Source organism: Mustela putorius, unplaced genomic scaffold (genome assembly GCF_011764305.1).
Source record: "Mustela putorius furo isolate JIRA1106 unplaced genomic scaffold, ASM1176430v1.1 tig00003834_pilon_pilon_pilon, whole genome shotgun sequence".
Taxonomy (NCBI): Eukaryota; Metazoa; Chordata; class Mammalia; order Carnivora; family Mustelidae; genus Mustela; species Mustela putorius.
The window spans coordinates 37,582,844-37,610,681 of NW_025421987.1; the positions used below are offsets into that span (position 1 = coordinate 37,582,844).

The following is a 27,838-nucleotide window of genomic DNA, read 5'->3' on the forward strand; positions in this document are numbered from 1 at the left end:
TGTGTTTCCCTCAAAGGTTAATTAGTAACAAGAGCTCAGGGAAAAATTGAAGAGAACTGCCATTTCAGAGCTAAAGTCCAGCTAGAGAATAAAGTACTGCACGTGTTACTGAAGATTTTATAAATTTCATGGGCTTTCCACTCCATTTCATCCTCCATCTCCTCATGCTTCCCATCTGGGTACAAGGATCAGGTAACTCTTCACTTTATCTTGCAAATGCATTGTGGCCAGAAATCAATGGCAAATAAATACCAGGGTGGTCTTTCCACTTTTGTAAAGTTACAGGAGCAGAGCATTATGTTTGAGTCTGCATGTGAATCATGTAGTTATTCAGGTTGTTGGTAACTAGCAAACACTATAAATTGAGCATATTTGACACAGTGACTTGGTGAACAGAGAATGAAAGAAAGGTAATAAGCATTGTTTCTGCAGTGAGCCCAAGTAGCTCATATTAGAACGGCCACAAACCTGCTGGAAGGATGGGTCCTTTTGCAAGTCAGTTAGCTAGTTAACTGGCTAGGTACCTAATTAGTGAGTTCATTAATTTTGCAGTATTTCTTGTAGCCCATTTGTGTTAAGTTTGAATTTGACTTGTTTTGGTCCCCAAGAGGTTTTTCAATTTTATGTTGTTAAATCTGGTCATTGTTTCCTTTGTGAGTTTGCTTATCATTACAAACTAAGGTACTCCTGCAACATTACAGATGTAATAAATATTCAAGTCCTGATATTTTCTAGCCATTTAAAATTATTTGAATAAAGATATGTAATTCAATTCAATCTAAAACCTGTTGGGTTCATGGTAAGGGCAGTCACTAATGTTTTGCAGGAATTTAGTTGAGAAAATAAATCATGATTGCTTCTAGTGAAGGAGCTTTTCCTGGGAGAAGTAGCATTGAATTCAATTAGATAATTTAATCAAAAGTTGAATGGGAGTGACACATGCTGAGGACAAAAGAAGCATGACCGGAAGAGGAAGTGAGTATGCCTGAGTTTTACTTCTTCTTAACTTCCTTGAGCATTTAAAATACAAAATGGAGAAGGGTGGTTCTGACATCAGGTAACTCGGAATCTAGTGGGGGAGATGAGCATGTGGACAAATAATGGTAAAGAGATGTGGCAAGCACAATTTTAGAAATTGTTACAGTAATAGTGATAGCTTATTTGTTACCATTTAGACTTTCATTAGGTATTACAGGTATACCCCACTTTCTGAAGATTCATATTACATCATTTTGCTTTTATTAATGACCTACATTACTACCTGTTGTTGCTAACCAAAAAAAAAAAAAAAAATTGAGGAGGACTTTCACTTTTACAAAAAGGCCCTCCTGTACTAATGTAGGTCCTTTGTAAAAGCAAAATGATGTAACTGCAACTTTCAGAAAGCAGGGAATATTCTACACTTGAAACATTTTGGGTTTATGAAAGGTTTCATAGGAACACGCTATTTTCAGATAGCAAGGGAAACCTGTAATGGGTCTTTCTTTGGGTGCAGGGTCTACACACCCATGATCACTGAAATGTTTTGGTGATTTACAACTGTCATTATATCTACACATTCTTTTCAATGCTCACAATACCCTGTAAGTCAGGTATCACTAAGGCCATTTTGCAGATGAAAAACCTGAGGCTTAGAAAAGTAAACGATTGCTTTAAAATCATACTTCTTGAAATTAGCAGAGGTTAAGACATCATCATAAGTCTTTTGTTCTAATGAAATACTATTTGTACAACAAGCATGCTCTATGTATTTAAATATTCTCCAATGCTGTGTACATAATGAATTTTTCAAAAATATTTGAAAAAAATTTTTGTTTATAATTTGAATGTAATAGGGAAGTGGATGCAAAACAGAACACAAGATGAGGTAAGTGTTCACAATATGAAGCAGATGAGATATATGCTTTTTTTTTTCACCTTTGCATTTAAGTAAGATAGGCATATAGGAAAGTGTACAAACATAAGTATGCAGTCTGATTAATTTTCATGATTATACCAACATATCTATTATAGATCAGAAACGAAATGTTAATAGCATCCTAAACTCTTATTGGTGCCCCGTTTCTTTAATTTTCTAAGAATGCTACTTTTCAAATTTCTTACCCCATAGATTCATTTTTTTTCTGTTGTAAATGTAATCATTAAGCGTTTATTCACTTGTATTTAGTCTCTTTGGCTCAACAACATATTGGCGAGTTTTATCCATATTGTTGAATGTAGATGTAAAAGTAGAAAATAGATGAAAGTACTTTATTAAATTTCATTATTGTATTATATTCCATTGTATAAATACCATAATTTATTTATCAATTCTGTTATGTGCATTTGGATAATTTTTTGTTTTGACTATTACAAATAGTATTTCTATGAACATTTTGTACATATGTTTTGAAGAACATATATATACATTTCTATTAGAGATATATCTAGGAATAGATTTTTTTGATCATAGGATATGTCTATGTTCAGCTTTTTTTTTTAATTGAAGTATAGTTGATACACAATCCTACCTTAGTTTCATGTGTAGAACATGGTGATTCAGTCATTCTGTGTGTTATACGATGTTCATCACAAGTGTAGCTACTGGGGACGCCTGGGTGGCTCAGTTGGTTAAGCAGCTGCCTTCGGCTCAGGTCATGATTCCGGCGTCCTGGGATCGAGTCCCACATCGGGCTCCTTGCTCGGCAGGGAGCCTGCTTCTCCCTCTCGCTCTCTTCCCCCCCCTCTCTGATAAATAAATAAAATCTTTAAAAAAAAAAAACCAAGTGTAGCTACTGTCTGTCACCAGTACCAGTACAAGTAACAATACTGTTACAGTACCATCCACTATCAGGCCAAAGGGTTTTTCAGTTTACACTCCCATCAAAGTGTGTATGAATTGTGTTTTCTCTATATCTTCACCAAATTTGGTATTGTTTGTCTTTGATGTTAGTCATTCTGGTGCATGTGTAGTCTGGATTTTAATTTGTATATGTTTGATGACTAAAGAAGTTGAGCACCTTAAATATGTTTATTGGTTACTTAGGCATTCTCTTTTATGATGTGCAATTCATAAATCTTGCTCAACTTTCTATTGAGTTGTCTGTCCTCATCTTATTGATTTGTAGAACCCAAGTCCTTAGTCATATATATGCATCACAAACATCTTCTCTTACTCTATGTGTTCTCTTTTTACTTATGAAAATTTATCATTTTTATCATTATTATCATTTGATAGACTGCAATTATTAAATATTAAAGTAGACCAATCTTCCACTTCTGATTTTTTTATCATGTCATATTCCTAAAAAAGGAATAAAATATCAAATAACTGTTGATGTGTGCCCTTCTTTTTTTTTTTTTTTAAAAAGATCTATTCATTTGACAGACACCCAGAGATCACAAGTAGGCAGAGAGGCAGGCAGAGAGAGAGAGGAGGAAGCAGGCTCCCTGCCGAGCAGAGAGCCCGATGTGGGGCTCAATCCCAGGACCCTGGGATCATGACCCGAGCCGAAAGCAGAGGCCTTAACCCACTGAGCCACCCAGGCGCCCCGATGTGTGCCCTTCTTAAGGAATCGTTGGCTACTCTAGCCAAGCAGATGTTCTATAATACTTTATTTTTGAGGTGGTATTCTATTTGAAGCATTTGAAATGGAATTTTTTCTAGTCTTAGATGGGAGTCAATATATAATTTTTTCCACATTGATATCTAATTTACATCATTTATTAGAAAGATAATCTTTTTCCCCACACCTATGCACTCTCTGTTCCATTTGTCATATATATCGGATAACCATGTATTTGTGGGACCATTTCTGACTCTATTTAATTGTATTTCATCTGTTTCCTTATCCTTGAATAATTATGACATTGTATCACTTTAGCTTTATACCTGGATAGTAAGTCTCCAGTTTATTGCCTTGGCTTTTTTAGAATCTGCTTGTCAGATCCAGAATTAAAAAAAAACAAAAAACAAAAAACAAAAAACAAAACAAAACAAAAAAACCTGCTTGAAATTTTATTAGATTTGCATGGAATCTAAAAATCAGCTTGAAAAGAATTGACATCTTTATTTTTTTTCTTAACTATGATATGATATATATTTCCACTTATGTAAGTCTACTTCATTTTTTTTCCCCAGACTTATTTTTTAGATTTCAGTGAAAAGGTCTTATATATCATTCAGTGGATTTTTCCCTATGTATTTCTTTCTTTTTACCTAGATAGGGAGGCTATTGTAAATGGCATTTTTAATTTTTTCCCATTTGCTTATTGAAGATATATAGAAATAGAATTGATTTCTTTAAAATATTTTATTTTTTAAAACTGTTTTAGGCTTACAGAAAAACTGAGAAAATAGTACCGTGTTTCCGTATATCTTTTACCCAGTTTTCCCTATTATTAATGTTTTACATTAGTATAGTATGTTTGTTATAATTAATAAATTAAATTTGATATATTTTTCATAACTAAAGTCCACAGTTTATTTGTATTCCTTGACTTTTAACTTTTGTTTAAGGAGCCCACCTGACACCACATTACATTTATTCATCATGACTCCTTAGGGTCCTCTTAACTATGACAATTACCTCAGAATTTCCTTGTTTTTGATGACCTTGCCTGTTTTCGGGGGCCTGGTGAAGTATTTTGTAGAATTACCCTCTATCAGAATGTGTCTGATCTTTTTCTCATGACTAGACTTCCCATTATAGATTTGGGGGAGGAAGAAGACAGAGGTAAAATGCCATTTTAATTACATTGTATCAAGTGTACATATTATTAACTCATATCCATATAAGATACATTTATAATACAGTTAGATTTTCATGTTTCAGTCTGTACTCCTTGGCATCCCCAGTCTCCTAAATAATTTTTTAATTGAATACATTGAAGTTCAATTTATGTGCTATAAGTCTCTATATCTTTTGACAAGTACATAACATCATATATCAACCATTATAGTATCATACAGAATAGTTTCATTGTCCTAAAAAATACCCGGTGTCTCACTTACTCAACTCTTCTCCCTACTCCAAACCCCTGGTCACCACTGATCGTTTCACTGTCTCTATAGTTTTATCTTTTCCAAGATGACATGCTCTTGGAATCACACAGTGTGTAGGCTTCTTAGTTTATTTTCATTCACTTAGCAATATGCATTTAAGGTTCATCCATGGTGTGCGTGTATGTGTGTGTGTGTGTGTGTGTGTGTGTGTGTATGTGTGTGTGGTTTGTTAGCTCATTTCTTTTCGTGGCTGAATAATATTCTATTGTATAGATGAACCATAGTTTACTCATTCACCTATTGAAGTCATCTTGTTGCTTTATATTTTTGGTGATTATGAATAGGAGGCTATAAACATGTTCAAGTAGGTTCTTATGTGAATATCAGTTTTCAAATCATTTGGGTAAATACCTAAGAATACACTTGCTGGATCTCATGGTAAAAGTATGTTTAGTTTTGTAAGAAACTGCCCAACTGTCTTGCCACTCTAGCTCTACCACTTTGCATTAGAATTGGAAATGAACAAGAGTTCTTGCCACTTCACATCCTCACCAATATTTAGTATTGTTTTTTTCTTCCCCTTCCCAGTCTAATACACATATAGTGGAATCTAATTATTGTTTGAATTTGCAATTTTCTAACAACAAAAGATTTCATGTGTCTTTTCATGTGCTTATTTGCCATTTATACATCTTCTTTGGTGAGGTGTTCATTTAGATTTTTTCCTATTTTTTTAATTAGGTTGCTTGATTTCTTTCTTCTTCTTTTTTTTAAGAATGCAAGTCTGCTATGGCCTGAATGTATATGTCCCCTCAAAATTCATATGCTGAAATTTTTACCCTCTATGTTATGGTATAAGTAGGTGGAGCCTTTGGGAAGTGAGCAAGTCAGGAGGGCAGAGCCTTCATGACTGCGATTAGATTATTAAAAAAAAAAAAATCCACAGAATTTCCTACTTCCTTAATACCATATGATGACACAATAAGAGTTCTATGATGGCACCCTGATCTTGGATGGCCAGCCTCCAGAACTGTGAGAAAAAATTTCTGTTGTTTATAAACTACCCAGGCAACATTATAGCAGCCTGAATGGTCTATGACGAAGTCCTTTATCAGATATGTGTTTTACAAACACTTTCTTGCAGTCTGAGGCTTGTCTTTATATTCTCCTTATGTTGTCTTTCACAAAGCAAAAGTCTTTAATTATAATAAAGTCCAACTTAGCAATTTTTTTTCATTCATGGATCATACTTCTGGTATTGTATCTAATAACACATTACCAAACCCAACATCACTTAAATTTTGTCTTACCTTTTCTTCTAAGTTTTGAGCTTTTACATTTTAAATTTAGGTCTATTATCCATGTTCAATTAACTTTTGTTAGTTAGGGGTCTGTTTAATTTTTTTTAACATATGGATATTGTAGTAGATTGAATAGTGTGCCTTCCTGCCTCCCCCCTCCACTTATCTATCTGAAATCTCAGAATGTGATCTCATTTAGAAATTCAGTCTTTCCACATAAAATTAAGGTAAGGATCTCAGGAGAAAATCACCCTGGGTTGGGTTAAAGAGTCCAAAGCACCTTGATTTAGGACTTCTGACCTCTAGATCTGTGAGAAAATAAATTGTTTAAGCCATGAAGTTTGTGGTAATTTATTATGGCAACCCCAGGTAAATAATCAGAATCTCAGTTGTTCTAGCATCATCCTTTGTTAAAAAGACTATCCTTTCTCCATTGAATTTCTTTGCACTGTTGTCAAAGATCAGTTAACATTGTGTATGTGCATCCATATCTGGAATCTATTCTGTTCCATTGATCTCTTTATCTGCTCTTTTGCCAATTCTGCGCTGTATTGATTACTGTAGTTTTAGAATAAATTTTGAAGTTAAGTAGTATCAGTTCTTCAACTCTGTTCTTCTCCTTTCATGTTATGTTAATTATTCTGGGTCTTACTTCTCTATACGAACTTTAACATTGGGTCTTCCTATCCATGAACATGGAATGTTCCTCATTTAGTTAATTCTTCCTTGATTTGTTCATTACAGTTTTATAATTTCCCTTATATAGACCTTGTATGCATTGTTAGATTTATACCTAAGTAATTCATTTGGGTTGCTTATCATGTAAATGGTATTGTGTTTTTAATTTTAAATTCCACTTGTTCATTGTTAATATACAGGAAAGTGACTGACTTTTGTAAAATCACCTTGTAATATTACATCTTTGCTAAAATTGCTTTTTTAAAAAAAGATTTTATTTATTTATTTGACAGGCAGAGATCACAGATAGGCAGAGAGGCAGGCAGAGAGAGGAGGAAGCAGGCTCCCTGCTGGGCAGAGAGCCTGATGTGGGGTTCAATCCCAGGACCCTGAGATCATGACTTGAGCTGAAGGCAGAGGCTTTAACCCACTGAGCCACCCAGGTGCCCCCTATAAGTGCTTATTAGTTCTAGGAGTTTCTTTTGTTGATTCTGTCTGATTTTCTACATAGATGATGATATCATCTGTGAACAAAGACAGTTTAATACCTTCCTTTTCAATTTGCATACATTTTATTTCCTTTTCTTGCCTTCTTGAATTAGGAAGAGGTTTTATAGTATGATATTGGAAAGGAGTAGTAAGAAGGGACATCCTTGCCTTACTCCTATTCTTTAGTGGGGAAGTTTCAAGTTTTGCTAGGTGTAAGTTTGTGTAGATATTCTTTGTCAAGTAAAAGAAGTTCCCATCTTTTCCTAGTTTACTAAGTTTTATTATGCGTTGGTGATGGATTTTATCAAATGCTTTTTCTGAATCTATTGATATGATCATTAAATATGTTCTGTTTTAGTTTGTGGTTTAAATAAATTACATTACTTGATTTTCAAATGTTGAACTAGCCTTGCATACCTGGAATGAATCTCACTTGACCATAAAGCATATTTTTTTGATACTTTGTTGGATTCAATTTGCTAATATTTTGTTTAGGACTTTTGAATTTATGTTCATAAGAGATATTGGTCCATAGTTTTATTTTCTTGTAATATCTTTAGCATTTTCTTTTTAATTCTTTTTAAATTGTCAATATTCATGTTTACATTATCCATGAATTCTTGCATGTGTCAACTTTTCCATGAGAGTCTACACTTGGCTGATTTTAATTCCATCTGATAATTTCAAAATCTGTAATATATTTGAATCTGGCTTGGACACTTGTTTTGTCTCTTCAATTTGTTTTTATTTATGGCTTTTAGCATGACTTACATACTTTTTTTGTTTAAATCCAGACATGATATATCAGATAATAAGATCCAAGGTAAGGGGATGCCTGGGTGGCTCAGTTGGTTAAGCCACTGCCTTTGGTTCAGGTCATGATCCCAAGATCCTGGAATGGAGTCCTACATCTGGCTCTTTGCTCAGCAGGGAGTCTGCTTCTCACTCTGCTTCTGCCTGCCACTCAGCCTGTTTGTGCGCTCTCTCTCTTTCTCTCTCTCTCTGACAAATAAATAAATAAAATCTAAAAAAAAAAAAGAAGAACCAAAGTAAGTAGAGCTTTAGCATGGGTTTTATGTTAATCTGGCAAGGAGTTGGGTTGTGTTTACTCTTTAAATAAGTCTATGCTTAAGGGTTTCAAATTCATGTACTTTTTTTGTTTGTTTGTTTGTTTCTGTCTCTTCTGCTGATTTTGAATTTTTCTAAGATCTCCTTGTTAATAAAAGTCCGAGACTTGCAACCATATCAGCTGTAATCCATTGTCACTATATTAGATCTCTGTTGATGTGATGATGAAGAGTTGGGGAGGGAAGTATTTTAAAATCTCATGTTCAAATTTTACTCTTTTGTAGGGCCTCTGATTCTTGGCTGTGGCCATCATAAGTTTTCTTACTTTTTTACTCCTCCTTCCCCACCTTAGGTAAGATAGGAAAGCTAAAGGGAACCAGAGTATGGTCCTTGTCCTTCTACCTGCGTAAGATAAGGATACTGTAAAGTCTTTTCTCTGGAGAGTAGGGTTTTTTCCTTTAAATAGAAAATGGCCTGGGCTTATTTCAATGTGGTTACTTCCCCCTTCCTTTGCCAAAGATATGAGGTGATTTTTCTTGGCTCTTCACTGTAAGAACCTGGAGGGGTTCATGCTGGCGAGACTGATAGAATTTTAGGTCCTCTCTAAGATTGGAGTCCTGAGGAGTTTATTACTCTCAAGCTAATTCATAGTCAACCTCCAGAAATTCATCAAAATTACCATTACTTGTGTTGGTCAATTTATGTTTCAATTTTTGTACTCAATAAATATTTATTGATTAGGTGGTATATGCCAGAGACACTTTTAGAAACCACTTATCAGTGGTGAAGAAGATAAGAAAGTACATTTTCTAGTGGGAAAGAGACACATATAAAAAGATAATTATAAAACAGAGAGATAAGTGCTATGATAGGGGTAAGTCCAAGGTAGTATGAAAGAACATTTCTCCTAATTCATACTGAGTTTTATTTTCAGGTTCCCCACACAGAATAAAATACAAAAATAATGAAACAGCTGTATTTGGAGAAAATGTGACCATCTTTTGCAATTTAACAACTCCAGCAGATATTGTGCAAATTACCTGGCAGAAGATTCAAGGTTCTTTGCCACAAAATATTGGCACATATAGCAGTATATATGGAGAAACGATTCTTCCACCATACAGAGATCGACTGCACTGTGAGGTCATCGAACCCAATTCCTCATTCATAACTATCCGTGAAGTAACATTTGAAGATGAAGCTTGCTACAAATGTCTATTTAATGTGTTCCCACACGGCAGCCATGGGGGACAAATCTGCCTTACCATTATAGGTATGTAAATGTTTTGTGTAGAGTCAAAATTTTGAGGATGTGGTCTTTCAAGGTTAAGGTCCAGAGAAAGAATGTCAGAGAAGGAAATATTATAATAGAGGCCACCCATGCTTTTGTTATACAGAAGAAAAAAAATGGAAACCAATGATAATTATATGATTTTCCATTTTCACACAATACAGCACCAGGCATAACATTTAGGTCTTCTGACCTCGCATCTAACTTTTTACACTGCACTGATTTTAATCTGGTGGGTAAAGTTCATGGATGGCATCAGAATTTTCACGGGGCAGGGGTGCCTGGGTGGCTTAGTGGGTTAAGCCTCTACCTTCTACGCAGGTCATGATCTCAGGGTCCTGGGATCAAGCCCTGCATCGGGCTCTTTGCTCAGCAGGGAGCCTGCTTCTCTCTCTCTGCCTGACTCTCTGCCTACTTGTGATCTCTCTCTCTGTCTATATATAATAAATAAATAATCCTTAAAAAAAAGAATTTTCACTGGGAAGGAGAGGAAAAGAAAAAGAGTGGAGAAAATAAGAATTAACAAAATGTTGAAAGAATAGTGATAGTATCAGAGTGTCTCCTCATTATGTTGCTGTAAATTTAAAGTACTGGAGGTTTATATAAGGTAACTTAAAGGTTGAATGAAAGTGGAGATATGAAGCATTTCTCTTCAGTTGGAGGATGGTGGGTGCAAGAGATGGAATTGTGAGGTTTTGCAAAATGTGCCTGAAAGGGACATGTTTCAACATTTTGTCATCATATAAATATTTGGGGAAGTCTATCTTTAACATTTTTTATATTTAATTTTCTGTCTCCTTTTTTGTCTCAGCTCTATCTGGATTAAAAACCGAACTCCAGTCCAATCTTGACTCTGAAGATTTTCTTAGATTTATTTACTCAGCTATGGGAAAACCTGTTCCTCAGATATCTCTTTTCCCATCAAAAGTCTTGATTAATCCACCTGAGGAATACCTTGCTCAGAATCCAAATGGCACAGTGACTATCACTAAAATGTGCAACATATCCTTGGAGACTGTGAGGTCCCTAGGTCTCCAATATCTGACTGTGCGCATGGATCATCCTCTAAGGAATGAAGAGAAGATTGTTCCTTTGTCAGTCAAACAGGAATGTAAGTAGAAGTAATAATCAACAAGGGGAAATGTTTTAAAAATTCATATCAGAAGTGCATGTGTAGTTGTCTACTTTTAGAAATGTTAAGTCATTGTGATACATGAGCATGCTTAAGTGACTGAAGTAATGAAAACTTTCTCTACCCCAGTTCTGCCTAATCTTTGTTCTTAAATGGCAAATTTTAAATTCATCTACCTTAACTGCTTTCCGTTGAATTTCTGCCACAGTCAGTGAAGACCAGGTTCACTTACACCGCCTTCAACTTTTCCTCTTCCCAATATAGTTCTTTTCTTCCCAATATAGTTCTTTTGGTGATTACCTCTACAACCTTCAACAGCGTGGTAAAATTTACTTTTGTGTCATCCACCATAGGAAGTCTCTTAGCTGCCAATTTTTCCTTGCCTATCTTCCAGCCAAGCTCTGTCAGTTGTACCCTTTGTTTCAAAGCCATAGTTAAACAAAGTATGGTTTTCCTTAAAAATTTAAGTAATAATTTAAATATATTTATGTTTCTGCATTTATATAATTTCCTATAGAATTTAAATAATTGTTTTTATATTTCACCTAATCTTTTGACACTAAAGCATTTTTTCTCTATATATTTAGTGTAAATACTGGTATATTGGAGTTTTCATATACCATCTTACTATTGTTTTCTATTATTTGACCTATTTCATGTCCCTTTCTCTCTCTTCCTGAATTTTTTTGGGTTATTTATTTTTGTTTCATTTACCTCCTTCATTAATTTGTTAACTATATGTTCTGTATAGTTTAAGTGGTTCAGTTGGAGACTGCAACTTACATCTCTTGACTAATATAATTTATTATTTTTATTATTTTTTAGGTAATACAATAAGCTTATATGAATTTCCACTCCATGTTGTCATTTTGTGCATTTCATTTAACTTATTTATTTAAATTTTTGTTTGTTTGAATATAGTTGACACACAATGTTATATTAGTTTCAGGTGTATGTCTTATTCATTTTAATTCTTTATATATATTTAAATGCCAAAATATATTATTGTTTTTTCCTGTTATTCGTAGTAGTATTCTTTTAGATTTATCCTTTCTGTTGTTTTTTATTTCTTTGTCTATGTCCAAAGTTTTGCTTATCTTCTGCCAAAAGAATTCTCTCTAGCTTTTCCTTAGTGAAGATGTATAGATGGCCAATTCTTTTAATATTTTTGGTCATAAAATGTTTAACTTTTGAGGCACATTTTTATAGGATTTTTAAATTTCAGTTTTTTTTTTTTTTTAAGATTTTATTTATTCACTTGACAGACAGAGATCACAAGTATGCAGAGAGGCAGGCAGAGAGAGAGGAGGAAGCAGGCTCCCTGCCCAGCTGAGAGCCCGATGCGGGGCTCTATCCCAGGACCCTGGGATCATGACCTGAGCCAAAAGCAGAGGCCCTAACCCACTGAGCCACCCAGGCGCCCCTAAATTTCAGTTTTGATAGTTATTTTTTTTCATCACTTTGACAATGGTATTTTACTAGCTTCTGACTTTCATTATTTCATTTGAAAAAGTATATATCAGTTTTATGGGTTGTCCTTAGAAAGGAATGTATCTCCTCTTCACCCTGGCTGCTTTTAAGACTTTTTCCTTGTATTTATTTTAGGTTAGTTTTATTGTTAGTGTTTTGGTGTCACATTCTTTGTATTTATCTTGCTTGTATTTTCTTAAGCTTCTTGAGTCTGTGGGTTAATGTTTTTAATCACTTTTGGAAAATGTGTAGACTCAGGAAAATGGTGAGGATTTCTCCATAATTCGTTAAAATCATCCAAGAACCAAAAAGCATCACTAGTCATCAATGAAACGGAATCATAAAGTTTGAATGAATGAAGGAGACATCATATCTTTTGGAAGTTTAACAGTTTTTCTGCATAACCAGCTATGGGAATATTGGAATAAGTTGCTTAGTACATAGTTCAGATGCGTTAACCATAACCTCATTTAAACCTAGGATATCTCATTAGTCTGTGAGTTAAACACACTGTGGACTAACCTAAATAAAGCACACACACACAAAAAAATGACTACTGTTTCATGTGATTGATAGGCTGCTTCTTACATAAATTTAGTTTAACCATCTTTCTGTCCTCAGATCTTATAGAGTACTCCTCCATTATCTTTGATCACCCATTGTTACTGCTGAGAAGTCAAATGTCAATCAGATAATCATAATAGTAAATATTACTGTATCTTCTCTCTGATAATACAGTATCTTCTCTTTATCTAGAGTTCTGAAACATCCTAGTGCTATTTTTAGGCTATTTTATCTTATTTTTAATACTTCAATGTTATTGGCATTTAATCAGCTCACACAATTTGGAGACTCAAATCCTTCAACTCTGAATATTTTCTTATTTCTTTGAGAATTTTCCACCTATTCACTTAACTTATTCTCTTTTTATAAACCTCAATTAAATAGACATTAAAACATTTCAATTGAACTTTATTTTCTTCTTTGAAAAAATATATCTCTTTTTCTTTTCTTCATAGTATCAGGGAGATTTAAAAAAATTATCTTTGAACACCTTAATTCAATTTTTCCTTCTTTTGATAATCAGGTTTATATTTTTGAATTGCTTTTACAACTTAAGATTAATTTTATACTTGATTTATTTTTTCATATACAATTTTTCCTGCTGTATGAAAATAATATCTTGTCAAATCTATCTGGGAATAATAATTTAGAGGTATTATAATATCCTCTGTTTTTAAAATTATCTCTTCCAGTCTCCCCCCGACCCACTACCATATGTATGTATGTATGTATTTAAATATGAAGTACGATCTATGCCTAATGTGGGACTTGAACTCACAATCCTGAGATTAAGTGTCTACATGCTCTGCTGAGTGAGCCAGTCAGGTGCTCCCCATCATTTTAATTTTACGTTTCTTTTACTCAGTCTTTCTTACTTTGATTACAGGTTTTATTCAAAGTCTGGTGAGCCCTGACTGGAGGATTATAGAATCCTTATTTGGCTAATTGTATCTTGTAAAGAACGACTTTTGTTTGCAGAAAGCAGGCTGCTGCTTTTGACAGTTAACCAGGAGACTCTAGGTGTTTGCAATCTTTAGATAAGCTATCTAGCTGATCTCCTGCTAGCTGAAGTAGTCTCAGCCTGCTACTTCTCCGCCATCTTGACTCCTCCCAACCAGGAGACTCTAGAAGCCAGAATGTGGAGGGCTGTAGTCTGGGCCTCTGACTCTGTACTGTATTTATTTCTGGTATATTCATTAAATTACTTAACTGCCCCTTATTCTTCTCTCTCTCTTTCTTTTCTTTCCTTTTCTCCTTTTCTTTCTTTCTTTTTTTTTTTTTCTTTTTTGGCTGCACATTAAGCACACCTGCCTCTCCAGAATTCTGTTTTCAGATACATAAATGGGTACTTTCGACTCTAAGTTTCATTCTGTGATCCGCTCCTCCTCCTTTTGCCATCTGAGTACAAATGCTCTTCAGGTTCTGCAGGGCTGTCTCTGCCAGATGTAAACTGCTTTTTGCATACACGAGCCTGCAGCTTCTATCATCCTGCACCTTCATAAGCCATTCCTCTATCCACTTTACACCTTTTGGAAATTTGTTGAAATCTCTTGCCAATGAAGATCACTCTTCTGTTTGTTGTTTTTCATTTAAACATTTTATTTTTGCTACTATAATTTTAAGGAAAACATAGGAAGGAGTAGAGGTAAATATTTTGTGATGTGTATTTCTTGAAGCTGAGTTTAATCAGCTCTTTTTTTCCTGAAAGTTTCCCCAAGTCATGAGATTGGAGTATGTCCATCGAATACCACAAGTACTTCCCATCAATCTATTAGCTGGATTATTATATTAATTTCACTTCTCACTGAGCTTCAATGGTCTGTAAAGGAGTAACTTATCAATTTAGAAGAGAATTCCTCCTTGCTTAGCTTTGTAACAAATTTTAGGGATATAAACCCCTAATTCTATTGAGTTCTTCTATAGAGACTTTATTCCCATGGTTTATTATTGCTTACTTCAGGGCTCTGTTCATAATCTAGCCTCCTTCGCCCATTTCGAATGAGCTAAAGTATAAAAAAAATAGTTAAAACTAAAAACCGAAACAAAGTAATGTCTGAATAGTCAAAAATAAATCACACAAAATTTCTCACATGGATTTTCCTAATAGTATCAATGAAGAAGTAATTAGTAGCAAGAATTTCTCTTCAATGGTAATGAAAAATTGAAAGCAGCAAATTAAATAGAAATAAGAGGTAACAATGAATAGAAAAATGATCTCAATCAGAAAAAGGACCCTGAAATATACCAGAAGCAGACCTACGAATACAAAATGTATAATAATTCATGCCATTTAATGTAAGTACAAATTTTCTTGAGGTCCATCACATAGTGTATAGGTTCATTTTTATCTCTAAGAATTAGCTAAGAATTCTTAGATATTCTTATATTTTAAGAATCATGATAATCATGATGACCTTTGGTTAAACTTAATTAAAATAGAAAATATAAATTATATTCAAAAGGCTACATAGAAAAGGCTTGGAATACAATTTAGTAACACCATGGTCAAAATAGCTATCATGAAGTGTTGGTATTTAAAATTTCGTAATTTCTTTTCATAAGACTGCAGGCTCTAAAATCAGACAGAACAGAATTGCTTCCCAATTTTGCCACTTAATCACTATCTATCTTTGGACAGTTTTCTTAACGTCTCAGAGCCTTTGCTTCCCCATCTATACCTAATAACCATACTCAGTTGATGTAAATCACCCTTATAAGATGCTTATCACATCACTTAACACATTAATCTTAAATACTAATTATTATTATTAAAAAATTTATTTTCTGAGGCTTTTGCAGATTCTTTGAAAGTTCCATTTTAGTAACTGAATAGTATTTCAATGTGACTACATTATATTTTTCTTAAACATTTTCTTTTGTTGAGTATTTGGGTGGTTTTGTCTTTTTTGCTTTTTCTTGAGTGTCATCAAATGGTATTAAATATTGTCTGTTTTCAATTTGAATACACATTAGCATATTCTTTTATAAAATTGAATATGGCCAATAATCTCATAGTATCAATTTGAATGTCAACAAAACAATGGCAAATCAAAATATCATTGGCAGATTTAAAGTGTCAAAATGGCAGTATAATGTATGGAAAGTATAGTCCCAAAGAGCATGTTTCTGGTTTGTGTCTTTCAGGTACTTCTCATTCTCCTTATACTTGGTTGCGTATCGTTGGTCTACCCATACTTCTGCTATGTTTTTTGTCAATTGTTATTTATCTTGTTTGGAGAAAGAAAAAGTAAGTTGCATTCTACCTATCTATGTCAGGGAAGATAGGTCAAATAGGGGCTAGTTTTAAATATGAAGAAAGGACATTTCAAGGGCTTTGGCAAAAGTTATCATGGAAAGAATGATGATGCAAAACTCTTTTTTCTATTTACTTAGTAATTCCGGCAGTCAAGAGTTTATTCTTATTCAAATGACACCGTACTTGGGATTGTTATAAAAGTAGGCTGTTAGTCATTTCTGGTGACTTGAGCCTAAGACTCTTCCTTTAGAACAGATTTTGAAGGAGAGAGCACATGAACTTCAGACCGCTGGTGGGAGGGATCCACTGAGTGGTGAAGAAGGCTGAGATTGGAAGCAAGAGATAATCTACCTCACAAAGCCACATAAGATGAAAGTAGTCTCACTTTATAGGACTAACGTAATAAAGTATATATTTATTTATTCAACAGATACCTCTTGAGTGTCTGAACTACTATGCATTATTCTCTGTGAGGGCAATAGAGACACAAACAAAAAGTTTTAGAAGCGTATGTCTCAATAGGGAGAGGTAGTCAATGAAAAGTTAAAAGGAAGCAAGAGAACACTGGCTGGTGATATACACTATTTAGAAAATAAGGCAGAATGATGTAATTGAAAGAGACTATGGGACTAGTTTATACTGAGTGGTTGCTCTGAGGAGTTGACGTTAAAATTGGGACCTGGATAAGAAAAGAGTTGTGAGTGACATTCTCATAGAAGAGTATTCCAGACAAAAAAGGAGGAGTTATTGTAGGTACCAAGGTGGGAATGAGCTTGGTGTGTCCCAGGACAAAATGAGGTAAGTGTGCATAGAACAATGATTTAGAAATAGAGATGGGCTTTAGAACAGCTAAGGCCCTTGGGCCTTGAAAGGCATTTGGGATTTTTGCTACTTACAATACCAAACTATTGAAGTATTTAAAACAAGGGGGTAGAAGGATCTGATTGACACTATAAAAAGACCTCTGTCACTGGAACGTGGACAAAGTCTCTTAGAGCTCCAGAATGAATGAAAGAAGGTTTTTAAAGAGGTGATTGCCATAGTCAAGTTGGCAATCAACAGTGGTCTGGACTAGGGTGGTAGCCCTTAGAATTGAGGAATTAGGGAGAGGTTTAGGATGACAAGATTTGCACCTGGATAGATGTGGGCAAAGGGGAAAAGGGAGAAATTATCTTGATGATTCTGAACATTTTGACAAAGATTGAAGAAATCTTTTATAAATGGGGAAAAATTAGAGGAAGAACAAATTTTTAGGGAGGATCAAGAGTTCTATTTTGAACATGTTAATTTTTAAGTGCTTATTTGACATCCAAGAGAATATGTCAATTATATATGAACCTGGAAATTACAGAGCAGATGAGAGGTAGACATTTGGGAGTGTAGTGGGTATTGGGTATATTTTTCAACAGGATAAATCGTAAGTTATGACTCTTACTATTATAGGGTAGAAATAAACTTCAAATTCTGTTAATGGAGTATTTTTATGCTGAATTAAACACTGAAAACATTTTGATCAATCTCTAAAGAGATCTCAATCTCCCAACTTTTATTCATAGAAAACTCTTGCAATCTATTGCCATTAGAGGGAGTGTTTGGGCTGTCTTCGTCTTACCGATTTATCAATGTCATCCTAACTATAGGTCAGAGAATGCTCTTGAAACTACACCCCAGCTGAGCCAGCCTGATGTGGAATCTTTAATCAACCAAGATTTTCCTGTATACAGGTAATTGGTAGGTGTGTGATTTTTGCTGTCATTGTGCATAATTCAAATTTAAGACTTAACTTATTAAATTATCATATTAAATCAACATATTAAATAATCCATTTGGTAGAACTAATTATCATTTGAAAAATAAATGGAAACAGATTTGTTTATATAATCCTGTTTCGTGAACTAGTGGGTTCATGTGAAATTGAATTAATATTAAGGACAATATTTTTTTTCTTTTTTTTTTTTCTTTTAAAAAAATTAACATATAATGTATTATTAGCCGCAGGGGTACAAGTCTGTGAATTGTCAGGCTTACACACTTCCCAGCACTCACCATGGCACATACCCTCCCCAGTGTCCATAACCCAACCACCTTCTCCCTACTTCTCCAACCCCCCGCAGCCCTCAGTTTGTTTTGTGAAATTAAGAGTCTCTTATAGTTTGTCTCCCTCCCGATCCCATCCTGTTTCATTTTTTCCCTTCCTTACCCCCCAAACCCACCACTTTGCCTCTCAAATTCCTCATATCAGGGAGAGCATATGATTATTGAAGAACAGTATTTCTATTTGTCCCCTAATTCAGGACCCTTCCAACCAACACCACCAGTTGAATGACTGCTTTGGTTTTGTTTTTGGGTTTTTTTTTTTCCTGAGTGTTATTAAATATGAGCATGTCTTTGTGTACTTCTTTTCCATTCAGGTTTCCCTTTCTGTGAGGTTCTTATCTATATCTTCATGTAATTTCTGGTTGGTTGTCTGTATTTGCAGAATATTCTAGATTTTTTATGTACTAGGCAGGGATTACTTCTCCTTATTTGGTACCACTCTACTAAATTTCTCAGTTATATCATCGAAAGAACAGAAATCTTTAAGCTTTGATGTTGTTAAATCCATCAATTTCTCACCTAACAGTTTGAGTTTAGGAACCTATTTAAGAAGTCATCATTTGTGTACGTTCACAGAAATATAATTGCACTTATTAGCTTCATATTTTTCTATTTCATATTTAAGTATTTTAACCTTTGTACATAACGTAGGAATGACATATATTGTTGATTTTCATCATATAATGAGCCAGGTTTCCCAACATCAGTTATATACAATCTGTCCTTTTCCTTATCGATGAGCTCTGTTTTTAGCTCTCTCAAGTAGAGAGCTTTGTTGCATGGTTTAATTTTTTTGTTTCTTCATGACTGCATATAATTTTTTATTATGGTCTTATGTTATGTTAAAATGTGGTAGGGAGAGATCCCTTTTTGTGTTTTTTAAAGACACATCCCATTCAGGGATACATACACACACATGCACATCATGAAATAAGTTTATTTCATTTAAAATATATAGCTGGAATTTTGGTTAGTCTTATATTGAATTGACAGATTAATTGAATTTAGAGAGCATTGTTATCTGTACAATATAATTTAGTTCACCCATAAATATGCTATCTATTTATTCAAGTCTTTCTGAATGCCTTTTAGGAAAGTTTTAAAATTTTGTCTCTGTAGGTTTTGTGTTTGCTAAATTAATTCCTTGGTACTTTTAATTTGTTCACTATGATGAATGATATTTTAATTTTTTAGCGAAATTTCCTAGCTGGTTATTAGTGATTTAGGAACAGCTCTGGATTTTTTAGGTTAACTTGTTAGGATTTTTTAGGTTAATTTTTTAGGTTAATTTGGGAACTTTGGTAAACTCTTCATTACTTAATAGTTTTTCTGTTTATCTAAAAGTTTTCCATTTAGATAATCATCTCTTCTGCACTCAATAACATTTTGCTTCTTTCTTTCTAATCTTTATACCTTTTTTAATGTTAAATAACACCAGTTACCTTTGTCTTGCTTTTCTGCAATTAAAGACTGTTTTAAATTTCACTAAATGTAATATTTGCGGCAGTGTTTGGCTATTAAGCATATTATTGAGTTTAGAAAGTGTTTAAATATTTCTATTTTCTGTCATTTTATCATATATAGATTGTTGAACTTAAGTAATTTTCTATCTGTTAACAGTCATATGAATTTTTCATAGTAGTCCATTAATATGATAAACAACATTGAGAGATACCTAGTGTTAAACCATTCTGGGAATATTTTTTTGCTTATATTTATAAATAAAACAGGACAAATTATATATATATGTATATATACATATATGGGAGATATGTATATATATGGGATATATATATATGGATAAAGAAGATAGGACAGGACAAATACACACACACACGGGAGAAATATATATATATATATATATATGGATATATATGGAAAAAGAAGATGTGATATCTATCTATCTATCTATCTATCTATACGAATATATATCAATTAACAATAGCAATTCACAGACATGCTAAAATTAGTCCATGAATCTCCTTCGTAAGCCCCACCAATTTTCAAAGCTCCTGGAGTTAAGTCCTGCTGATTTTCAAAGCCAGATATTAGTGTTGCAGGGTTACAGGGCTCCTGTCTCACAGAGTGGAAGAAAATCTCTTGGACACAAAAGGGTAAAGTGAAGTGAAAGTTCACTAAGTGAAGGTGAGAGCAGAAATGAAAGAAAAAGCTCTCTAGAGTGAGAGGGGTCCCGAATGGGTTGCCAAATGAGGGCTGTTAGTGGCGGTCTTTTATTAAGGACTGACCGGGAAGCTTGTGGCCTTGAGATTCTCGGGCTGTCTTGGCATGCTCCCTTATCTCTTGTTCTGCTCTGTCTCAGCATCTCCACTTGCCAGCAATAGCTGTGAAGCCTAGTCAGGAAGGTCATTTCCTCAGCCTACACCTTCAGCCCTTCCTTATTCACGGACAGGACCTGTGGACAGAAAGAGCTAAACGGGGATCATGAGCAGTGACTGATTGCATACTTCGTAATTCATGGGAGTTAGGGATAGCACAAGTCTCCAAGGAATTTGGAAGCAAGGCTTTCAGGACCTTGAAGGGCCTGTTGCTGCCAAGATATGGTTACATTTTTTTTTTTTTTAAAGATTTTATTTATTTATTTGACGGAGAGAGATCACAAGTAGGCAGAGAAACAGGCAGAGAGAGAGGAAGGGAAGCAGGCTCCCTGTTGAGCAAAGATCCCAATGCGGGACTCGATCCCAGGACCCTGAGATCATGACCTGAGCGGAAGGCAGCGGCTTAACCCACTGAGCCACCCAGGCACCCAAGATATGGTTACGTTTAAACATGGTCTCACTGATACGCAGAATTTAAGAAACAAGGTAGAGGACCATAGGGGAAGGGAGGAAAAAAATGAAAGAAGACTAAACCAGAGAGGGAGACAAACCATGAGACTCTTAATCTTTGAAAACAAAACCCGAGGGTTGCTGGAGGGGAGAGGGGTGGTGAGAAGGGGTGGCTGGGGAGTGGACATTGGGGAAGGTATGTGTTACGGTGGGTGTTGTGTAAGACTGACGATATCACAGACCTGTACCCCTGACACAAATAATATGATATGTTAATTATAAAATAAAATAAAATAAAATAAACATTGTCTCTAAGGCAGCCAGGATCTCCTTGAGGAAGGTCATGTTTTGCACGTTTCATATTATCTATCAGTGAGCCGCAAGCTGTAAGACAATTTTAATTTAAGCTACATTTCTTTTGCCTTTGTTTCCCACATCATTATGAGGTTTCATCCTCCCTTCCCCGTATCAGAGCCCGGGGTGCCTGATATGGGCCTTGATCCCCTTGGTCCTCAAGGAGGACTCTGCACCTGTGAGATCCCTACTGCTTATAGGTCACCCTGCTGGAAGTTTGATTCATGGCTGCATCTCTCCCCTTCCCACCCTTTTCAATGGGACTTCCGTTTCTGTCCTATCTGTGAACAGTCTATTCTACCAGTCTCGAGTTGTTTTCAGAGTGAGCTGCTTCACATGTAGCTGTTGCCTGGGTGTGTCAGAGGGAGGATGTGAACTCAGAATCCTCCTATTCTGAAATCTTCCCCCACTTCCCTGTCCTGTTTTCTTAATAACAGCCACCCTGGCATGTGTCAGGTAATATCTCATTGTGGTATTGATTTGCATTTCCTTGATGATTAATGACACTGAGTACTTCTTCACATGCCTTTTAGCCATTTATATCTTCTTTGGAGAAGTATCTGTTCAAATTTTTAGCCTATTTTTTAGTTTGTTATTAGTTTTCTTGCTGTTGAATTTCAGGAGTTCTTTATATGCTTTAGAGATTAACCTTTCTTCCCCCCAACCCACTCAATGGAGTCTTAATTCTGCCACTAACTAGCCTTTAAAAAAAAAAAATTTAGATTCAATTAATTAACATTTAATGTATTATTTGTTTCAGGGGTACAGGTCTGTGATTCATCAGTTTTATATAATACCCAGTGCTCATTACAACACATGCCCTTCCCGATGTCCATCACCCAGTTACCCCATCCCTCCACCCGTCTCCCCTCCAGCAACCCTCAGTTTGTTTCCTGAGATAGAGTCTCTTATGGTTTGTCTCTCTCTCTCTGGTTTCTTCTTGTTTCATTTTTTTTTCCCCCTTTCATCCCCTATGATCCTGTCTTGTTTCTTAAGCTCCATATATCAGAGAGATCATATGATAATTGTCCTTCTCTGGTTGACTTCTCTTAGCATAATACCCTCTAGTTCCATCCATGTTGTTGCAAATGGCAAGGTTTCTTTTTTGATGGATGCATAGTATTCCATTGTAGATATACACCACATCTTCTTTATCCATTCATCTGTTGATGGACATCCAGGTTCTTTCCATAGTTTGGCTATTGTGGGCATTGCTGCTATAAACATTGGGGGTGCATGTGCCCCTTCAGATCACTACATTTGTATCTTTGGGGTAAATACCCAGTAGTGTGATTGCTGAGTCATGGGGTAGCTCTACTTTCAACTTTTTTAATTTTTATTTATTTTTGTTTTTTGTAAACATATATTTTTATCCCCAGGGGTACAGGTCTGTGAATCGCCAGGTTTACACACTTCACAGCACTCACCAAAGCACATACCCTCCCCAATGTCCATAACCCCACCCCCCTTCTCCCAATACTTTCAACTTTTTGAGGAAACTCCATACTGTTTTCCAGAGTGGCTGCACCAGCAGTGTAGGAGGGTTCCCCTTGGAGATTAATCTCTTATCAGGTAGATGGTTTGGAAACTTTTTTCCAGAGGCCAAGTTATCTTTTATCACCTGCACTGATTAATTTAAAAACATAACTGGAAACATGCCCTAAATAAAATGAAAACTTGTTTTAGAAACTCATTAGGCCAAATGATATAACTCCAAGTTGAGAGAAGTTAAGATGCAGAGGCTCAGGGCAATAAACCATCTGCAAGGGACTGGAGGACCACAAACATTTCGGGCTTGAGTCAAGACCTTTAAGATTCATGTGGAGAATGAACCCTGAAAGCCACCAAAAGCTGTTGCCTACCCTGGAACTACTTGCCGGTGTATCTGAGTAATCGTTTCCTGTTTCATGGATCAAGTATGTGCAAGTAGTTTACAGTCTTAGATGCATTAATAACAGTGAGAAACCAATATTTGCATTGGTGATGAGTTTTCTGTTTTCTAAGGACTCCTGAAAGAATTTCCGCCCATTCTATAGCTGCCCTTTCAGTCTGTTGTTCCTTTGCCATGCAGTCGCTTTTTAGCTTCATATCGTCCCATTTGTCTATTTGCGTTTTTGTTGTCTGTACTTTTGTCATAGCCATGAAATCATTGCCAAAATCACCCTCATGAAACCTTTCTCCATGTTTTCTAGGAGTTTTATGGTTTCAGGTTTTACATTTAAGTCTTTAATCTATTTTGGGTTGATTTTTCTGACGTTGTAAAGGAAGGGCCCACTTTTATGCTTTTGAAGGTAGATATTTAGTTTTCCCAACATCATTTATTCACGAGATGATCCTATCTCCATTGTGTGTTCTTGACTCCCTTGTAAAAAGTGGTTGACCACAAATGTGTGGATTTATTCCTGAATTCTCTAATCTATTCCCAAGGTCCATGTGTCTGTCATTATACCAATTCTGCACTGTTTTGATTACTATAGATTTGTACTATATTCTTTTTTTTTTAAGATTTAATTTATTTATTTGACAGAGATTACAAGTAGGTGGCGAGGCAGGCAGAGAGGAAGGAAGGGAAGTAGGCTCCCTGCTGAGCAGAGAGCCTGGGATCATGACCTGAGCTGAGGGCAGAGGCTTTAACCCACTGAACCACCCAGGTGCCCCTTTGTACTTCTGAAACCAGGAAGCGTGATGCCTCCAGCTTCATTCTTCTTTCTCAAGATTGATTTAACTATTCATGGTTTTTTGTGTCCCATGTGAATTATAGAATTGTGTGTCTTTTAAAATTTCTGTCAAAAAATGCTATGGGAATTTTGATAGGGATTGCATAAGAAACCCAACTCTATTCCTTAAGGAGCTAGAAAAAGAAGAAAAAACTGATCTCAAAGTTAGCAAAAGGAAGTAACAAAGATTTGAGCAGAAATACATGAATTAGAAAAAAAGAAAAAGAGTAGAAAAAAATGAACAAAACAGAAGGTTGGTTTTTTGGAAAGATAAAGTTGATAAACCATTAGCTAAACTAAGAAAACGAGTGAAGACTCAAAATCAGAAATGAAAGAAGACCAATGTCCTATAAATAAACAGGTTAAAAGATCCTATTATGAAAAATTACACACTAACAACCTGGGTAACCTAGAAGAAATGGATAAATTCCTAGAAACATCTAACCTCCCATGATTAAGTCATAAAGTAGAAAGTCTGAGTAGACCTCTGACTACAATGGAGAGTAAATCAGAAACCAAAAAACTTTGAACAGAGGAAAGGCGAGGACTGTATAGCTTCACCACTGAATTCCACCAAACATTTAAACAAGAATTAATGCCAATGCTTCTCAAACTCCTTCAGAATTTTGAAGCGGATGAATACTTCCAGACTAATTTTTTGAAGCCCTTCACTACCTTGACATCACAACCAAAGATGTCACAAGGAAAACAGTTTCCAGCCAATATTCTGAAAAATATAGATGTAAAAATCTTGCACAAAATACTGTCAGACTGAATCTAACAGCATATTAATAGGCTCATACAGGATGACCAAGTAGGGCTTATCCCTAGGATGCAAGGATAATTCAGTATCTGAAAATTAATGAACATGCTACACTGTATTAACCACAATAAAGACTAAAAATCACATGATCATCTCATCACATGAAGAAAAAGGATTTGAAAAAATTCTACACACTTTCATGATCAAAACTTTGAAGAAACTAGGTATAGAAAGAAGGAAGGTATCTCATCATAATAAATGTCATGTATTAAAAACCCATAGCTAACAACCCACTCAATGGTAAAACACTGTAAGCTTGACCTCAATGATCAGGAAAACAGCGTGAATGTTCACTCTTGTCACTTTTGTTTAACATAATATTGGAAGTCTTAGCCAGACTAAGTAATTAATGGAGGTAATTAATGGAGGGGGAAAAAAAGGCATAGAAATCAGTAAGGAAGACCTAAACTGTTCCTGTTTGCTGATGCCGTGATCTTATATGTAGACAATCCAAAGACTCCATAAAAAACTTTTAAAACAAATAAGCAATTTCAGTAAAGTTGCAGAGTATGAAATCAACCCACAAAAATCAGTTGTGTTTCTATACACTAACAATGAACTGTCTGAAAAGGAATTTGGAAAAACAATTCCATTTACAATAATACCAAAAGGAGTAAAATGCTTAGGAACAAACCTAACAAAGGAGGTGAATGACTGCATACTGATGCGAAGCATTAATGAAGGGCACCTGGCTGGGTCAGCTGGGTTTAAGCTCAAGGTGGGTATAGAGGTTACTAAAAACAAATAACTTAAAAAAATTAATGAAGGAAATTAGAGAAGACACAGCAAATGGAACAATATCTCAGTAATATATTTGAAGACGTAATATTGTTAAAATGTCAGTTTTTCAATTTTTATGACCAGCTTGTCATTTTCAAATTTGTGTTTTTGTGTTTTCAAATTTGATATGAATGTTCATAACATTGTCTTATTTTTTCTATTTGTTATGTCAGTTCTACTTCTCATATATCATTCTATATTGTTTTTTTTTTCTTATTTTTTAGTAGTTTTTTAGAGGTGGGGGAGGGTCAGAGGGAGAGGGAGAGAGAAAATCTTAAGCAGGCTCCACGACCAGTGCAGAGCCCTATGAAGACCTCAATTTCACGACCCTCAGATCATGATCAGAGCCAAAATCAAGAGTCAGACACGTCACAGACTGAGCCATCCGGGTACCCCAATTTTCTTCATAATTTTTTGCCATAGGTTTGCTCAATTAATTTCTAGAAAAAAGCCTCTTTTTTTTTTTTTTTTTTAAGATTTTATTTGTCAGAGAGAGAGCACAAGCAGGCAGAGTGGCAGGCAGAGGCAGAGAGTGAAGCAGGCTCCCCACAGAGCAGTTTGAGTCTCTGATGTCATTGATAGGATGTGTACCAGCAGGCAAGCCTAGTCTAGGAGGTTAAATGTAGGTTAGTGAGAGTTGGGGGGGGGGGTAGTGACAAGTTCTGGAGAGCTGGGAATGTGCAGTTGTTGATGTGCTTCTGGCTTTGTGAGTAGGTTTACCCTATGACACTTGAAGTAGCGTGCTTGTGATATTTGCGTGCTCTTCTACAAATGATACCTTTGATCAAAAAAGTCTAAAAAAAAATAAATATACCTGTGAAGCAATGTTTATAAAAGATGACGTGGAATTCAAAGTTATTTTTCTTCAATATGAAAATTAACTCCTTGTCTTCTTGCATCAGGCACAGCCTTATGACATTTAATGTTACTTTGATCCTCTGTCCTTTGTGTGTCTCTCTTCATTGTTGAAGTTTTTTAGACTTTGCTCCTTGATTTTCTTTTATATATATACATATATAACATATGATGTATTACTTATTTCAAGGGTACAGTTCTAGGAATCATCAGTCTTACACAATTCACAGCACTCACCATAGCACATACCCTCCCCAGTGTCCATCTCCTTGATTTTCTTAATTTGATCTTCTTAATGTCACTATACTATGCCTATAAGTTGATTTTATTTTATGTATCCTGTGTGGCTGCCCACGAATCATTAATCCTTTGATTACGTTTGTCTAAAAAGCTCATAATTTACAGCCCTCGGATTTACAGGCCCATGGATCCTTAAATAAAAGCTCTTTCCTAGTACCCTGTTAGAGGGTGGTGGTAGGAAAACAGGAAGGTTTCAGAAAATAAATAATTCATAGATCTGTTTTCCTCTCTCTCCCTCTTTCTCTAAGAGCCAAGAACTCTGGGACTTGTTAAAATAAGAAAAGAATCCTTCTCATCAAAGCAAGTGGAAGGAAATCCCTCCCTGTAAGAAGACAACCAACCAACCAACCAACCAGTCACTCTGAAAGAAGAGATCATTACAGTTTGAATACAGAATTTGATCTGGATAAAAATAAATGTGCATTTTTTAAAAAAGTGTCTATTGGTTAAATTCGGCCTTAAAACTTTTTAAAAAAATTTTTCATAGGTGACATCTGGAGAAACTGAGTCACATTTCTCAAAATCTTCATTTCTGACATGCCTGTGTGGAATTGTATAATATTTCTGGACGTGAGAAGAATCCATCTTGAAGCTCCACTTTCCTTTCCAACTAATGAACTCTGAACGGAGCCAGAAGGGGCGATAGTTTTACAAACAGTTAAATTTCAACATAGCAACTGTCATTCAGGTCATATGGAGACACTAAAGGTAGTAAATACAAAGTAGAGAAGGTTTAATTTGACAGCGGCAGTAAAGCCATAGTTATCAGAATGGCTCCACTGGTCAGGGTCAGATTAGCCCCTTTCCCTCTTATTTTCTTTATCTGCATCATGGAATCACCCCTTCCTTCTTTTTCATAAAACCGCTTGCCTTTCCCCCCAGAGCACAGCGTT

General features: G+C 35.2%; 1 protein-coding gene across 5 annotated transcripts; it reads left to right on the forward strand.

Moving 5' to 3' along the window:
• Positions 1–57: 57 nt before the first annotated feature.
• On the forward strand, positions 58–27,380 carry LOC101679202 (OX-2 membrane glycoprotein). 5 transcript variants are annotated; one of them, XM_045088370.1, is made up of 6 exons: positions 58–192; positions 9,455–9,793; positions 10,623–10,922; positions 16,122–16,224; positions 17,874–17,968; positions 27,194–27,380. In XM_045088370.1, exons 1-5 carry the CDS (start codon positions 129–131, stop codon positions 17,959–17,961), a joined length of 894 nt encoding a protein of 297 aa, XP_044944305.1. In that variant the 5' UTR covers positions 58–128; the 3' UTR covers positions 17,962–17,968; positions 27,194–27,380. The 5 variants fall into 5 exon arrangements, with proteins under 5 accessions (XP_044944305.1, XP_044944304.1, XP_004761517.1 ...); XM_045088369.1 differs by having other exon boundaries at positions 17,874–17,964; XM_004761460.3 differs by having other exon boundaries at positions 17,874–17,957.
• The last annotated feature ends 458 nt before the right edge of the window (positions 27,381–27,838 follow it).